Raw genomic sequence first — 17523 nt, forward strand, 5'->3', positions numbered from 1 at the left:
CTGATATGATGAATTTGAGATTTTCATTTGTTGTCATTTGTAATCATCAAAATTAAACGAAATAAACATTTGAAATATATGAGTTTGTATGTAATGTATGAATATAATATACAAGTTTCACTTTTTAAATGGAATTACTGAAATCAATCTAGTTTTTCATGATATTCTAATTTTATGACCAGCACCTGTATAGAGTGTAGACCAGGTGGGAGAGATAACAATCAGGGTAGAGACGCAGGTGGCTAGAAAGAGCATGATTAGCATGAACAGTAGGCAAGGCATGAGAGACAGACATGATCATCACACAGAGCTGGACTTCATAGAAGACTGGCAGGAAAAAGACAATGAGAGAGAAATAAATAAATAAATTAAAACTAAAGCAAAACGATGGCAACAAAACAGAGGGGCTGAATATTTTTGAATACTACAGTACATGTAGGTCTTCATTTTACAGCTGAACTTTTTTTTTAGTGACAGCCCAGTGTGTTTTTCCGAACAGAAAATCTAAGAACAAAAACTTTACAATGATCTCAGTGGCCATGCTTCACTCTTACTAAAGAAACAAGGTCTAAATAAATCTAAACTGTGGGATCAGGGGCTCTGGTATTGGAACACTTCTCATATACAATGTCATTTCTTACATTTCTAAAACAATGGTTTTCTTTTTTTCTAAAATCTTATTACACATACCTTAGAATCAAAGTTAGCAATGATCATGGCTCCTAGTGGGCCTCTTTTGAGGCAGAGAGGCATTGTAGCCTCATAGCGATGAATCTGCTCCAACAGAGGATGTATCTGAAAAAAATCAGCCTCTTGACGCAGCAGTGCAAGTTCTGAAAAGTCATCTGGCAAGTCCAAGGAGCTAGACCGCAGGAAATTCAGAATGTATCTGAACACTTTACCGTCTCGGTCAATGAAGACATTCCCCCTGTTGTCCCTGAGCACAGGGATTTGTCCAGTGAACATCGCTCCCAGCATTGAGTCACGGCAGCGAGTCAGAGTGTCCAGGGTCGTCGTATAAATTTCTCCACCAACATTCAGTGACACTGGGTCCTGAATAGGGTTACTGTTGTCATCAGTTTGGTTGAGATTCAACATCTTAGGGGTGAAGCTGTGATTTCGGTGACCCTGCAGAGCTTGCTATGGTGCTGATCTGGTCAGAAATGTTGAGGACTAAGAACTGCAGGACTTTTCAAAGATGGGTTTTATTTGTATCAAAAATGGGCCACAGTAGTCGCCAAGTTTGGAAAAATCTGTCAAGTTTGAGTCAAAAGCTGTAAATTTACCTGAAGAAGGCTTTTGTTCTTGTTCTTCAGTGTTGCTTTAAAGAAAATGTGCCATCCTTATAAATGCAAGTAATTTATGGAGCCACATTTACAGTTTTGTAGCTCTATCTCCTGTAGGACTGTAAATGATGCCTGACCCCAGCAGTCTGACTAAGTTAAAGCAGAAAGGCAGGAGGGCTGCAGTGACTTGACCAGCATGCTAATAACTGGACAGTACTGGCTCTGTTACTGCCAAGCTCTCTTTTAGTTGAGGCTCATACACACTGATCTCTTACTTTCACACACACTGGAGCTGTCTGAGCAAGACACAGGGGACTGGGCAATTTGTCTGAAAACTGCCCCCTTTAAAGTGACAGGCAGAACAAAGAATGCTGCTTTTTATCCCCTGTGAACAAATGTTCTCAGACAATCTTTATTTTAAATACCCTCTGGAATGCACAATCTTCCAGAGATCAGAATCGCCTAAACAATTCCTTGAGTTAGCAATGGGGAAAACACGGTTTCCTTTATTGTTCAGGTTCAAACTGAGCATAATTAGGAGGACCAATCCTACTTTGTCTACTTGAGCTTTCAATGTGAAAATCAAGATAAGTTTGACTTTTATATTTTTCATTCCTTCCACCACACTTGGGAGAGCATTAAAGCCATTTCAAAACAACACCTAACTCTTAAAATTACGACAAATGTAGCTGTCTGCCAGGTGTAGCATTTAACATCACTTTAGGGAAGAATATTTTGGAATATGGGTGTGTACTAAAAGGGCATCTAAAGGTGCAAAAATCATGTGCTTTGAAAACTAGAACAATCCAATTTAGATGTCTTGTCCAGAAATTAAAAGAAATATGTGCAAAAACAGAAAATTTTAACAAAATGATGGAATTATGTGGACCCACTGATAAAATAATAATAAATCAATGATAGCACTGGCATTGCTTGTGCTTTCATTCACTTCTGAAAAAGGATCTGTAGAACACCAGGATCTACTGATGATCTAATCCAGCGGTTCCCAACCCTGGTCCTCGAGGAACACTATCCTGCACGTTTTCATTGTTTCCCTGCTTTTCAGCAGGTCCTTTCTGTCTGCAGAAGCCCGTTAATCACTCCCTCATTCAAATCAGGTGTGTCAAAGCAGGGAAACAACTAAAACATGCAGGATAGTGTTCCTCGAGGACCAGGGTTGTGAATCACTGATCTAATCCATACCCTGACATCCCTGTGGTTCCTCGTGCCTTCTGCTGCTTGTTAATTGAATCTCTCATGCAGAGGAACAGGGTATGAATGTCAGATTCATTTTGAGGCTTTTAAGGATTTATTTGAACCATTTTTTCAAGGGTGGAGAGTGGAACAACATACAACTTTGATGATTTTTAAGAACATGTTTAAATTTATTGTGGATTTTATTTGTTCTACACAGGATAAAAGATACATATACAAGTTCAAATTAATCCATCCATCCACTGGTTTTCTTTATCCACTGCAGGGAGCTGTTGGCTACTTCCTGTGACCTTCCTATTGCTAAACAACAGTGTAAACCTGCTGGGCCACTATTCACCCCATCATAGTTTCAACATTAAGCCAGTTTTATTGAAGAATGATGTGGTGGAAGATACAAAGGTCAACATGAAGTGATTCTAAAAACACACCAACATACCTTGAATTTTATAAGCATAAGTGAGAGTAGAGACTTTAAATACTGAAGGAAGGTAGAAAGCACAAACTAAATAAACAAAATGCAAAAAGTTGGTAAAGTGTACCTCAAAAATGTGATATCTTGGCAATTCTAATAACAGGATGCAGGATGGTCTTTTTTAACCTTGCCTAACATTTGAAAGGCACGTACAATATAAAAAACAAAAATGTATGTTGTTTGTTGTCAACTCTGCATTTCAGGCAGTGAGATCTGCTGTGATGTTTGATTTGGAGAGGATGACTCTAACAAAAAGGCAGGAGGAGGAGCTGGAGGTGGCAACGATGAAGGGGGGACATCCAAAGCGTGTTGCTGATGTCCACTCTACTCAATTTGTTTTGTTTTTTTTAAATCACTGTCACTGCAGAAAATCCTGCTTCACATAAATATGATGTTGGAAATGGCAACACAGATTTTAGTACGGTGGCCCTGAAGTGCAAACCACAACAAAATTAACAAAGCACACAAACAAAAAACAAAGCACACAAACAAAAAACGAAGCACATAAAGAAAAACGAAACACACAAACAAAAAACAGAAACGCAATTACATTAACAAACCGGAAGAGATAGGTCCCAGTGGGAGACCTGAGAAATCGCTGATTGGACGACACCACTTTTGAACTGGAGGTTCTGGCTTTTGCTCTTTCAACGTTTCGGTAGGGGGGAAGACCATGCATTGCCCAAACTGTGGAAAAGAGCTGGTTGAGCAGTCACCGAACATTTGCAGTAGCTGTGGCAAGAGGCTTCAAGAAATGATTACGATAACATTCATATTTTCAACAAACGCGCTAAAACCAGCAAAACTTCCGGTTCAAATGTGGTGTTGTCCAATCAGCGATTTCTCAGGTCTCCCACTTGGACCTACTTTTTCCGGTTTGTTAATGTAACTGCTTTTCTGTTTTCTGTTTGTGTGTTTCGGTTTTTGTTTGTGTTTCGGTTTTTGTTTGTGTGCTTTGTTTTTTGTTTGTGTGCTTCGTTAATGTTGCTATGGTTTGCACTTCAGGGCCACTATATTTTAGGGCTGTTGTGACAATCTCCGGGTATTCTGCCATGACTTTCATATAGAACACTGAAAGAGTTGTTGTCTGGAACATTTTTTAAAGCCTGTCTAACAAACCTAGCTCTCCAAACATGTGGATATCCTAACTAGGCTTTTGTCAAGTCAGCGAGGAAATCTACAAAACACATCACTGAACAGAATAAGGAGAAGAACATTTGTCATCTCTTATGTTGCTGGCGTATCTGAGAAACTCAGAAGGATTTTCTCTAAACTCAACATCCCAGTATATTTCAAACCCAACAGGACTCTCAAAAAGAGGCTGGTCTATTTCAAGGACAAAACATCCAAACACAAACTGAGCGGTGTGGTGTCTGCAGTTCAGTGCAGCAAGGAATGTTCAGAACTCTACATTGAAGAAACCAAACAGAGAAGATCTGCAGATGAAAGGCTCAACACAGGAGAGCTAGCTCTTCAGGACATGACTCAGCTGTGCACCTACAGCTCAAGGATATAGGACACACTTTTGAGAACTAAATGAGAAGACAGAAGGTTTGAGAGAGGGGTTAAAGAAGCCATTTATATCAAAAGAGAGAAACCAACTTTAAACAGAGGTGGAGGTCTCAAATTTCAGCTTTCAAAAATCTTCAATTGAGCATTAAGCCTGATACCCAGACAGTTTCACTCTAATCAGCACCTTCATTCATGTGAACAAAGTGGGCCATTTGTCAGCCAGGCAAACAAAGACATTAAGGAGCCTCTATTGTGAAAAGAGTGAAAGTAATCTGCATGTGAATCTAGTTTACATAACATCTCATCTTTAAAAGCTTGAACACCACACTCTTTGCTTTTTAAATTGAAAAACGTCCTCAGATAAGTCTTCAGCTACAAATCCAGTTGTTGTTTTTTTTAAAGTTTTTTTTGGTTTACCTTGTCCTGGATGACTGAGAATCTACACCAGCAGATCCTCAAACACTAAAAACTCTTTCAGCAAAGCAGGAGATGTTGCTACGTATGACAGTCGTCAGGTGTGTTTGTAAATTATCAACAGTTTCCCAGCATGCCCTCTTGAGTGTCACCAAATTCTAGTGGAGATTTGATTTTTCTTCAGCAGTCTTTCTCTTTGCCCCTCTCCCATAATGCTCAGACTGGTGATAAACCCGGGCAGCAGCTGTTGTACCTCAGTCTCTCCATCTTACCTGCTAAAGCTTGGACCTCCTTCAGAGCTCACAGATATCTTGGTGGTCTCTCTCATTATTCTCCTTCTTCACTGTCACTCAGTTTCTTAAGATGGTCTGCTCTTGGTAGGTTTACACATTTAACAGAACTCCTGGAATGTTTAGGGCCTTAGAAATCCTTTTGTATCCATCCCCCAACTTAAACTTTTCAAAAATCTTTTCTCTTTCAATATTTTCTTTTAATTACGACATCACTTTTAAGGGGATTATAAATATTTTTATTTACCACTTTAGCCACCCCCGTTAACGCCAAGGACGCTATTATATAATTATCGAATTTTATCGATTTCGATTCGTTGTTGCAGCCCTAGTGTGAAGCCAGCCACAGACCAACAACTAAATGTTAGTTAGTCTCCATTCTGAGGCTGCCAGGTGTTTGTGTGATTACCTGTATGTGGTGTATGACCTTGTCGACAACATGAGCCTGCAGCAGGGTCACAGTGCATCCTCCAAACCCTCCTCCTGTCATCCTACTGCCGTAAACCCCCTCCACCTCCATGGCTGCAGAAACCAGCTCATCTAGCTCACTGCAGCTCACCTCATACTGATTTCTAACACAGGAACATCGTTTTACCACACATCTGCCACATTCAGTTAGTAGAGTCAACACAAGAGATCTGACTGTTGAAGCTGTACCTCAGAGAGTTGTGGCTCTCCACCATGAGTTTACCAAACTCTTTATAGGCCCCTCTCTTCAGGGCTTCAGCAGCTTGGACAGTTCTCTCTATCTCCTCGACTACATGACGAGCTCTTCTATATGTGACATCATCCAGCGTGGCTTTGGCCTCTGAAATGGTAGAAAAGGTGAATAAAACAAAATGTTTTTGTTGGAGATAACCGACATAGGAACAAAAGTCGCAGCCATAATTTGGCCTCTGGTTCCAATATAAAGAACCCTGGTGTTATTTTTGATCAGGATGTCTTTTAACCCCCAAATTAAAAATGTTACTAGGATCGCTTTCTTCCACATGCACAAATTCTCTAAAAAATCTTAAGTTGATCCAAAATAATGCAGCCTATAGTTCAGATTAGTTAGAAGGAGAGATTAAATTTCTTCCATTTAAGTTTTCCTTCAAACTATCCCTAAAATAAGATGTTAACGGTTTCTTTTATTTTATTTTAAAAGATTTCAGGTAAAAAGCTAACTGCCTTTATAACACTGAATACCAGCAAATATCAGGTTAGGACCAAGAGACAAATTTGGATCAGAGTAGAATTGATGTAAAAAGACTTCATACCTTCCAGGTCTCTGATGGAAACATTCCTGAGACTGTCCTTCCCCAGTGCAGAGGCAGCCTCTTCACACTGTTTGCGTCTAATAGGGTACTCACTACCAGTCAGAGAGTGCTTCACGTTAGAGTTGGTGATGAGGACCACCAGATCTGGATCTGCCAGGGGGACAGGGATGGCTTCCAGAGATCTGAGTCAAATTAAAAACAGCTATATAACTAATGATACCTGATCATTTTAAAAACAAAAAAAAAAGATTTTTGACTTGGATATGTTCAGTACCTGCAGTCAATGAGCAAAGCGTGTCCCTCTATGCCAAAAACCGAAACAAACTGATCCATAATGCCACAGGGCACACCAGCATGTGTGTGTTCAGCTTTCTGGCAGGTTAGTACCTTAGACATTTTGTCTCCATTATCTGTGGAAAATCAGCCACGAGCAGAGTTGAACCCAAAGATTCAGAAAAGATTAAAACAAATGTGAACTTCTAAATATGGACACAACAAAATTTTTTGTATAAAAAGAACAAGAAACTCAAACTGTTGATTCTAGAGACATTTACTTATACTCACCCCAATCACACACTCCAGGTGCAAAGTAAACATTCAGCATGCAATTGTGAGGTGGAGTGTTTGGGCACAAAAACTTAAAGAAATTGTGCTTTGTTAATAAGCATTGCTACTCAATATTAATTGACTTTAGTTTTCTGAAGAAACCTTTGCTTTGTAGGATGTTTTTCGATTAGCAGACACAGTAGGTATAGAAAGCCCCCTCGGTCAGTTAAAATGTCAGGATTTTGCGCTTTAAAAAGAGACCACAATAAATAATTTCACAACCTTTTCCCTACTTTTTACTGTCAAATAACTAAACTTAAAAAAAAAAAAAGGGATCCAGGCAAGATGGCGGAGTGAATAGGAACATAGCAGTGTTAATTTTGATGGCAAATTTTGATTTAGTTTTAGTCATAGTCTTTTGACTAAAATGTAATTTAGTTTTAGTCATAATTTAGTCATCTGAAATGTTTTTAGTTTTAGTCTAGTTTTAGTCGACTAATTATCATAAGAATATAGTCGACTAAATCTACAGTCAATTTAGTCGACTAAAATGTAAAGGGTGTAATTGTAAATACTTTTTCCATCAGTTCCCTTGAATTATTAACTATACACTTATACAAAATTAAACATTAATTTATCTGTTATGTAATATTATTAATGTTTGAATGTGAAATGTACACAAAAACAGATTTAACTTATTTATCTGCTCAGACCTTGCTTATTAAGCAAAACAATAACAAAATATAGATGACCTGTAGCCCTGCTCTACCTGGGGAAAAAACAAATAAAAAAATATTGATTACAACAAAATGCATTTTACATTCTTTCTAAAACTGGGTACCATAAAAACAGCAGTGCCATTAGTGCAAACAAACACCAAACGTAACAAAACAGCTAACTATTAATAATTTAGTATTCACAGGTTATTAATTGAACAGAAGAAATTTCAAAAAACAGTCAAAAAGAAAGTGCATAAGCTATAATGCCTGCTCTCCCTGAATTCAGTGTAAAAAAAAAAGCTGTAATTCAGTGTTTACTCTTAAATATTTCAGCTGACATTAAACATGTACAAAGAAAAATAGATAATCCCTATAACGCAATCATTTAAACAACATATTAGGAAACAAATTCTCAAAAAAAAAGTCTCAAAGGCTGCCAGTAACAAATAGTGCAAACACTGTATTTCAGCAACTTCAAAACAGTAACAGCTGACCTAACCTACAGCTCCATTAGTACATGGATCCAAAATCTGCTCTCTCAGCAATGACAAGAAAATACCACTTTTGTACATCACATTGTATCTTACAAATAGTTGCAATTTTTTCTATCCAAGAGCCATCAATGTGACCACATAGATTTATTTGTTTCTATTCATTTTAAGGAAAGCACTTCATGCTAATGTTACCCTTGCTCTATTGCGCCTGCCTCTGGTGAGGTCACCTGTAACACTAAATACCCTCTCTGCAAAGGCCTGAGAAGCTGGTATAGCCAGTAAATCTAATGCAAAAGGTTTTAGACTGATAAAAAGTGTCACTTTTTTCTAGCCAAAAGTCTATTCCTGTGTCACAGTCACGTGTGATGGGTTGTGAAAGTTCTTCCTTGTACTTTCTGATCTGCTGCCTCATGCTGCTTGTGGAGATCCTCTTTACAGACTTTGTGTGCCATTTTGAAAGAAACCTGAAGACTGGCTGCTTTGATGTGGATGGTGCTGCTTCTGGTTCCTCTGGTAACCTCCTGTTCTCCTCTCCATCATCTTTGGGCTGATCCTCATGTTGTGAATGTGGGTGTGTGACCTGGATCACATACTCCTCTGCCTGTTTCAGTAGTTCCTGTATATTTTCATCAGCCACATCAACAAGGGTTTCACACACTCTAGGGTTGACAAAGCAGGCAGCTGCTACAAGTGGTGAGAACTTTTCATCGGTCGGATCCAATATCCACGCAAAACGCTGGTTAATGCTTCCTTTCATTTTCCTTGCAAGAGCAACTAGGTCTCGATGGGTAGTGTTCTCTTCGAAGTCAGAAAGGTGGCTGAGCAGATCAAAGAGTGCAGGGACCACCAGGGACATGGACATGGTGTCACTTTGAAGGGTCCATCATTGGAGAGTCTTCTGAATCCTCAGAGGTTGTTTCTTCTCCCTCTGGTGTGGTTTGTTTAAATGCTGCCACCATGTTACTTCCATTGTCTGTTATTACTGTGATGATTTTCTGATTTGGTATGCCCCATTCTTGCATACATTTATCCACACATGCTTTGATTGACTGTGCAGTGTGTGGGTGGACTACTTGTTCAAGGGCCAACAATATGTGTTCTGGTTTACTTTGTTCAACACAAAAGTAGCAGGAGCTTATAGCCAGGAATGATGCAGTGAGCCCTGTTTTTGTCCACAGGTCAATTCCAATAGAGACTCTCCGTGCAGCAGCCAATCTGTTTCTAAATTTTTGTACTTCACTTTCATAATATTTGTCTATCAGATTGCTTATTTTTGTTTTTTTTGGAACAGTCAGCTTCCTATCTACTGCATCCATCATAAGAACAAAGTCCTCATCTTCAACTGTAGTTACTGGTAATCCAGTACACCCGATCCATTTAGCTATAGCTTCCTCTTTCGTCTGTTGTTCTTTAGAGTCACTTTTGTACTTTGAAGCACATAGAAGAGCTGCTGAAATATTCTGCTGGGATGCTGTCACTTTCTTTGCAGTCTGTGGCCCACTGTTTTCATCTGAGGTCTTCCGTAACTGCAAAGTGAATAAGAGAAAAAAAATTGAATCCTTGTTTTACCTTTTTATTTATTGTCTTCTATTTATTTAACCCATAAGAGCTCAGACTCATTTCTGAATAATGATACCAAGTTCAAAATTGAATCAGATAAATAAATTGAGCAGCTCATTAATGTTTTTTTTTATTTTTTATTGTGGGTACATGACTAAATATTTTATGGTTAAAATCCTGACCTGACACAAATAACACCACAATTTCATAATCTGTATTTTTAAAAAATGTTCTAGAAATCAAGTCACAACTAAATGTATAGAATGTAAGACCCTTAATTAAAGCATTTGAATGGTTAAACAGACTGTAGACACAAAAATACAGTTTTAAAAGGAGCTTGTTTTATCTCCAGCACTAACTCAGTAAACCTAACCTAGCTTCATTCTATAAATGAGGTCAAAACCACACACCGTCCTATAGTGATCCTCTCAGGATGTAATTAAATGACTGAAAAAGGGCTGTAAGGAACTTTACACCAACTTTTGGGTTAACAGATGAACTTATTTTATTATATTTTTGCTAGCTATCTAAAGCATTTCTTTACTACTGAGTAAATTTATGTCTTGTTCCTGTCGTCAACACTAACTAACTAACAATAACATTAACTTTAGAGAATAGCAGTGGTGTCTTTAGTACACAGTAGAGTTAAACACACATTTCGCTCATTAAATAACCATTAACATTACAATGCTTACCTTTGCATGGAGTTCTGTGTGGCTGGACTGCAGATGTCGTTTGAGATTTGTAGTGTTTTTGCCGGAGATGGTCGCCCCACATGGTTTGCACACAGTCTTGTTTTGCGCGACATCAAAGGAGAAATGTGCCCATATGTCGTCCTCTTTCTCCCCGCGGACATTGTGGATTTAACTTTGAGTCGAGCTCCATGAGTAACGCAGTTCACAGGACGGTCTTCCCGGGTTTTGTACAAATATGCAACCTACCGCGCTGCTGCTAAAGACATTGGTACTGATTGGATGGCCACCCCGCTTGTCCCGCCTCTCCACCTACGCTAAAGCAGTTATGATTGGATCTCTTCCCAACATGTCCCTACCTCTCACAAGACGAAATCAGTTCTGATTGGATGTCGTCCTTGCTAAACATTTTCGTCTCGTTTTTATTCGTTGACGAAAATGTCAGTTAATTTCGTCATCGTTTTTATCCTTTTACTATTTATTTTTTCAGTTATCGTCTCGTTTTCGTCTTGAAAAAAAGGTTCGTTGACGAAAACTAAGACGAAATATATTAGTCAACGAAATTAACACTGGAACATAGTAAGCTAGCTCCCCAGAGTCGGGTAAAAAATGCCCACAAAGAAATAAGAACTCAGTAAACAAAACTAAGGCATGATTGGGATAAGCAAGACAAGAAGCCAGAAAAACTATAAGAAGCAAGACAGAACCGAAGAGCTGACTGTAATGGAAGAAATCTCCGAACCCGAAGCTAATGACCGCAAAAAAGCTCCAGCAGAGACGATGGAGGGACGCAATAGCACGGAGACGCTGCAGGAAGGGTTTGCTGCTATCAGGGGAGATATTAAGGCCCTTAAACAAGAGCTGGCCGAGTTTAAAGACGAGCTGAAGAAAGAAATGAAAGAAGAAATAACAAATCTTCAACAAGAAATAGACCGTAAGCTAACCGAGAATAGCCGGGAGCTACAGGCACAGTGAGTGAGCATCAGTGAGACGCAGACACGCATAGCCGAGCTTGAGGAGTGGAGGATGGATGCTAACGAGGAGCTAACGAGGATGGTGGAACAAACACGGCGAATGCAAGAAAAGTTAACCGACCTCGAAGGGAAATCAAGGAGGAACAACATCCGAATCTTTGGTTTACCAGAAGACGTAGAGGGGAGATCCATAGCTACATATCTGGAGCAACTTTTTGAGATGGAGCTCCCGGAGGGAACCAATCTTCAGATACAACGAGCTCACCAAGCCCTCGCCTCAAAACCAAACCCCAATATGGCGCCAAGGTCAGTCGTGGTTAACTTTTTACAAACCGAGACCAAAGAAATGATCTTGAAGAAAGCTTGGCAAAAAACCCAAAACAGATAAAGGGTAAACAAATCTACTTTGACCACGATTATCCGACGGAAATTGTCCAGAAACAAAAGGAATATATAGGCATTAAAAAAATACTGAAGGAGAAAGGAATACGTTTCCAAACACCGCTCGCTAAAATCCGGATACAATGGGAGAACGGAACGAAGACATATGAAAGTGCCAGGACAGCAGCGCAGGACATGAAGGAAAGGGGATACAAGGTTGCCGAGCCAGGAGGAGACACCGCAGCAGCAGAGGAGAGACAACGAGGAGACGCAGGGTGGCAGCGAGTGAAGGGAAAAGAACGGGAACGAGACGCGGCACACCGAGTGAGAGAAAAACTACAAAACTTCCAATGGAAATCTTAAAACTTTTGCTTTAAGAAGATGTCACTGCATGAAAAGAGGTATGGATTAAAAACAAAATAAACAAACTAAAAAGACTACTTGTCAAACATTGTACGATAACACACCAGTGTTATGGATAAAAGACTGACAGAAAAAGAGACTAACAGAAAAAATACCTGAAAACATTCAGGCTTCTTTATGTTACAGGATTTAATAAAAACCGACTGGGAGAGGGAGAGATATTTAAGTTGGACATGTCTAGATGGAGTGGTACCCCACTGGATGGGAGTAGTACTAGATTTAGGGAGGGGCCCTCAGAGGAGGTGAGGATTTCCTCTTCACCCACCAACAGGGACTTGGGGAAGAAAGATACCCCATGTTTGAAAACCCGTCGGATTTTTGGTTTACGTTTGTTTAGTAAGAGTTCATGTTGGTTCTGTTTAGAGTTGCTTGGGAGTAGTGCTGGGCGATATGGAAAAAATTCTATATCACGATATGGATAATTTTATATCACCATAACGATATACATATATGTTTGACCTTACACTTTTTGGATTGTTAAATAATCTTTTTCGTGGTTCTTCTTTAAGTGATAGAAGAGGTTTGTTGTGTTGGCGTCAGATGAGAAAACAGTCTAATAGCAGCATTAGCAGAGTTAGCATATTACCTTTTTCTGCTCCGTGTCGGACTTCTTGAACCAAATCACAGATGTCCCCCCTCGTTTTGGTAAAAGTCTTTCTTCTTGGGCTGCCTGCTAGCTGTCTCTACTTGTTGCGACCCTGAGTTTGATACTTCCTGCGTCTCCATCTTTCAGCACTTATGGTGAAAACACCGCGCCGCACAGAAAGCCACTGCCGTAAAGCATGTCGCAAACCCACACGTAAAGCAGCGTCATGTCGCAAAACGGAGGTTCTTCGCAAAATAGTTATTTTTTCTTCTTATTTATCACTTATATAAACTGCAAATGAGAGATTACTATAAGAAAGAAATCAAGCAGGATCCCTCTGTGGAAGTGAATGGTGTGATTCAAATGGTGATAAAAGCATCTAGTGAAACAAAAATCAAAATCATTTCCACTCTATATCAAAAATTGATAACAAGTAAACACTCAACTAAATATATAAAAGAAAAGTGGAAATCAGAGCTTAATATGACAATGTCAGATGAAGATTGGGTTGATATGTGGAAAACACATCAAACATCTACCAATTCACGGATAGAAAAATCTAATACGATTTTTCATTTCACCTAAAATCAAGAGTAGATATAAGGATATAAACATGGGGTGTTGGAGGAATTGTGGAACCGAGAACGCGGATCATTCTCACATATTTTGGAACTGTCCTAAAATTTGTCAATTTTGGAAAAATATACACCAAACTGTGGAAGACATTCTGGGATATGAAGTTCCTATGAATAGTGGGGTGATGTATCTTTGTAATTTTAACAAGATCAAGCTAAGGGTAAAAGATAGGTATCTGATTAAGATAATGTTAATAGCGAGCAAGAAAGCTATAACGAGGAATGGGGAAATGTGGAACCCCCCACTCAAGAACAATGGACTGGAATAATAGAAGAAATCTACATTATGGGAAAACTGACGCATCGTCTGAGACTTTAGCAAACACAAATGGAAGAAAAGTGGACAAAATGGACAGTATTCAAGACAAAAGACAGCGACAAACAATAAAGAACTGGACAAAAAGGATGAGACAAGGCTAAAAAGAGGAACAACTCCCAAGCAAAGGTTCTATGTAAAGTTGAATGAAAATTGTTCATATGCATTCTGTATGTAAACAACTGTGAAAAAAATAACAATAAACAGTTAAATGTTAAAAAAAAACAACAAAAAAAAAAATCAGGGAAAAAATAAATCTGCAGGATGCTTGCATAAGTGTCCACACCCTTAAACCAATAATATGTTGGAGCACATCCTGATTTAATTCCTGCCTTCAGTCTCCTTCGGAAAGAATCTATCAGCAGCCACAGTATGACCTGGTAATATCTGTTCACTCATTCTCCCTAAAGTCCAAATCCATTAGGTTGTGAGATCACTTCTCGTGCACAGCTCTCTTCAGGTAAAAGCACAGATGTTCTATCAGATTCAGGTCTAGACTTTGGCTAGGAAACTCCGATCAACAATCAATTACCAATGGCAATCAACAAAGTGTGTACCTTCATTACTTCTTTTGAATTTCCGCAGGGTAGTCCTGGTTGAAATAAACTCTCACCTCATTCAGAAAAGTCTCTTTCGTCTTTTAGGCTGCCCTGAGCACCATTTCTTTAATTCTGTACTTCAGAAAGCATATCACTAATGACTGGAGGTTTGGTTTGGGCTCGGTGACACTGATGTATTTTCAAATTAATGTCACTAAGCGACAGCTGGACTTTAATAAGTGTTTCTACCAGCTCACATAGTTTGTCTCCATCTGTGTCTTCAATGGTTCCATATAAACAGTTATTCCTTTGTGAGTGGGCTTTGAGATTGGTTAGCTTAGACTGTATGTTTCCTTGAGCATGGAGTGTTTGGCATGGTGTTTTTTGCCATCGTGGCCCATTCCTCCAACTCCATCACTCACTGTTCCAGCTTACCATGCCTTTAAAGTCTTTGGCAATTTCACTGAGTTTGCTATTAACATTTTCCTGGAAACAAGCCACGTCTTTTTTTCCAGCTCCACACTTTGAAACTAATCAGATCCATTTTCATGTCTGCCCTGATTGCTATGAACTCTTGGTGAATGGCACCAATGGTACTTTGTAAGCTATTCATGGTTTCAGGATCACTGTCCTCTCCAATGCCTTTTCTCGTCACTCATTTATCAATTTTTCCAGCTCTCATGGGTGTTTTGTCATTCGTCGTCTGGTACTTTTCCCCTTTCAACCGTAATGACCTTTCAAAAGTAATAATTTAAGGTTGGATTAGGTAAATAATAGTCATCCAGTCTAAGAGTGCTCACACTACATTTCCGTGCAGTTTACCTTCAAACTGGAAGTCCCACTTATTTGAAGTATTTGAAGTCAAGACTGTCAAAAAAAAATTCTAATGTTTGTTAGGTTTTGGATTTGACCAATATGGCTCACCGCCTAGGGCAGAGTCTTGCAGGGGGCGGCATGAGTGCTTGGGAAGAAAAAAAAATTCTCCATCATTTGTACCCTGAACAAGTTTTCTATTTAGTGTCCTTTCAGCTTAGGGAGCAGCTGCGGCCAATCCATAAGGGCAGGTGGGTGCCGCCATTCTTAATAAAAGCAAATTTAAAAATTTATTCACCCCAATAGGTACTTTCTCCTCCCAAATAATGTAAATTACTTATCATCTCTGTGTATTGTTTTGTTCTGTGTGTTTTTCAACTATTTTAAATGGAATTTAGAATGTTTTTGGTGATTCATTGTCAGTTTTTGACTAATTTGCAGTTATGGAGCCGGAAAGGTTACAGCCTGCATTCATCAGTAGATTCATCATATCCTGTCAGCAGTCAGAGTCTCATTGGGCCCTGTGGACACATTCTGCTGGTTTTAGCTTATTGATTCAGGCCCTGCTAACTCTGGATCTCACCTGATCTTATTTAATGCAGGAATAGCTGCAGCACAACCTGCTGTGTCCAACAATGAAGACTTTATGTTTAGAAATCCATTTGTGAGACTAAAATTAGAAGATAAATTATCAGTCAGCAGCTTGGAGCAGACAAACATGAACAGAACAAAGAAAACTAAAAACAGACGGGAGACATACAACAGGACATTCTCTACAACATGGTGTTTTAATTTTGTGTGTCTCTACACTTGGATCACCCACAAGTAGATGTTATTTAACTAAATATGTGGCTTCTGGGTGTTGGGGTTTAGAGAAGAAATATATATGCATGCACTGTATTTTCAGTTTTATAATTTTTTTAATTATTTAACAGAAGCTAATTCCTTCATTCACCTTGGTTAATCTGGAGTATTATTAAATAATTATTACTTAAAATCAAATTAGAGATCCATTCCTAAAACCTGAGTACCTGTCTTTTTGTTTTTTTCACACAGAATTAAAAAAATACTTCCTTTTCAGGGGGTGGCGGTTAAATTAGAGAAGCTATTGTCCGTCTGATTTAATTATTAGATAGACAGGTGAAGGAAAGATTCAACTTCGACTACATGACAGCGACATGACAGTCTCCAGTCCAACACCCCTGTGTTGGACTGGAGACTGTCATGTCTCCAGAGATAAATGAGACAAACAACCATTCTCACTGTCACTCAGGGACAATTTAGAGTTCCAAATGAAGCTAACATGCATGTTTTTGGTCTTGAAGATCTTTGGCTACAAGTTTCACCAGACTGTCATATCTAAAATATGAGTTTCCTGTTTTGCAGTTGGGGGTGGGAAGCTGGGTTGGAGTTGGGGAAGCAGCCTTTGTGCTAGAACAGCCACTGATTAAACCATAAATGGATATAATTCCACCATAAATGGAAAGCTCATGATTATCTGTTGATTTCAAATCTTAGGTAGGCAGAACATCTATTTGCAATTGGGAGAAAGCTTCTGTCTTTAGTAAACAGATATCAAAGACAGTCTCAGACTCAGAACTAACCTGGCTTGAGTTGCTGCAGGAAGGTGTAGAAGGCCACTTCCAGAGAGGCTGAGCTGGACAGACCTCCACCCAGGGGGACGGTGCTGGCCACCACCGCCCTGAAACCTGGGACAGGTACAGCTGCAGGAAACGAGAGTGAAACAATAAAGCAGAGCTGTTTGTTTTCCTTTAACAGGATTATTAGAGGAGATCCACCATGAAGTTACCACTGATCAAAGGGTCAGTTATGACTAAGTTCACCTCCTTTTAGTTCTAAAGTCTAAAGTGTTTTTGTTCATCCATCCATCAATCCATCCATCCATCCATCCATTCTCTTCCGCTTATCCAGGGTCGGGTCACGGGGGTAGCAGCCTAAGCAGGGAGACCCAGACTTCCCTCTCCCCAGCCACTTGGGCCAGCACGTCCGGGGGAATCCCAAGGCGTTCTCAAGCCAGCCAAGAAACATAGTCCCTTCATCGTGTCCTGGGTCTTCCTCTGGGCCTCCTCCCGGTGGGACATGCCCACAACACCTCAACAGGGAGGCGTCCAGGAGGCATCCTAACCAGATGCCCGAGCCACCTCAACTGGCTCCTCTCGACGTGGAGAAGCAGCGGCTCTACTCTGATTGCCTACCGGATGACCAAGCTTCTCACCCTATCTCTAAGGGAGAGCCCAGACAACCTGCAGAGAAAACTCATTTCAGCCGCTTGTATTCGCGATCTCGTTCTTTCGGTCACTACCCAAAGCTCGTGACCATAGATGAGGGTAGGAACGTAGATCGACCGGTAAATCGAAAGCTTCGCCTTTTGACTCA

The 17523-nt window shown here is 39.7% G+C and overlaps 2 protein-coding genes across 3 annotated transcripts in view; both read right to left on the minus strand.

Annotated features, from left to right (window-relative positions):
* llgl2 (LLGL scribble cell polarity complex component 2) overlaps positions 1-16835 on the minus strand; it is a 116463-nt gene extending 99628 nt beyond the window's left edge. The window contains exon 1 of one of the 2 annotated variants that reach the window (XM_037974537.1): positions 16731-16835. The gene's annotated coding sequence lies outside the window, so the exon portion shown is untranslated. Of the gene's footprint in view, positions 1-5598; positions 5732-16730 lie in introns of those variants that run through there. The other variant, XM_037974536.1, reaches the window with a different exon arrangement.
* The window catches only part of galk1 (galactokinase 1), a gene marked incomplete at its 5' end in the record, with an annotated part of 25509 nt that extends 8659 nt beyond the window's left edge, over positions 1-16850 (minus strand). The window contains 5 exon segments of the mRNA XM_025011022.1: positions 5599-5761; positions 5847-5997; positions 6449-6630; positions 6723-6858; positions 16731-16850. Coding sequence (XP_024866790.1) covers positions 5599-5761; positions 5847-5997; positions 6449-6630; positions 6723-6858; positions 16731-16850 — 752 coding nt within the window.
* Between the last annotated feature and the right edge of the window lie 673 nt (positions 16851-17523).

This window comes from Kryptolebias marmoratus, linkage group LG2 (assembly GCF_001649575.2).
Source record: "Kryptolebias marmoratus isolate JLee-2015 linkage group LG2, ASM164957v2, whole genome shotgun sequence".
NCBI classification, from domain to species: Eukaryota; Metazoa; Chordata; class Actinopteri; order Cyprinodontiformes; family Rivulidae; genus Kryptolebias; species Kryptolebias marmoratus.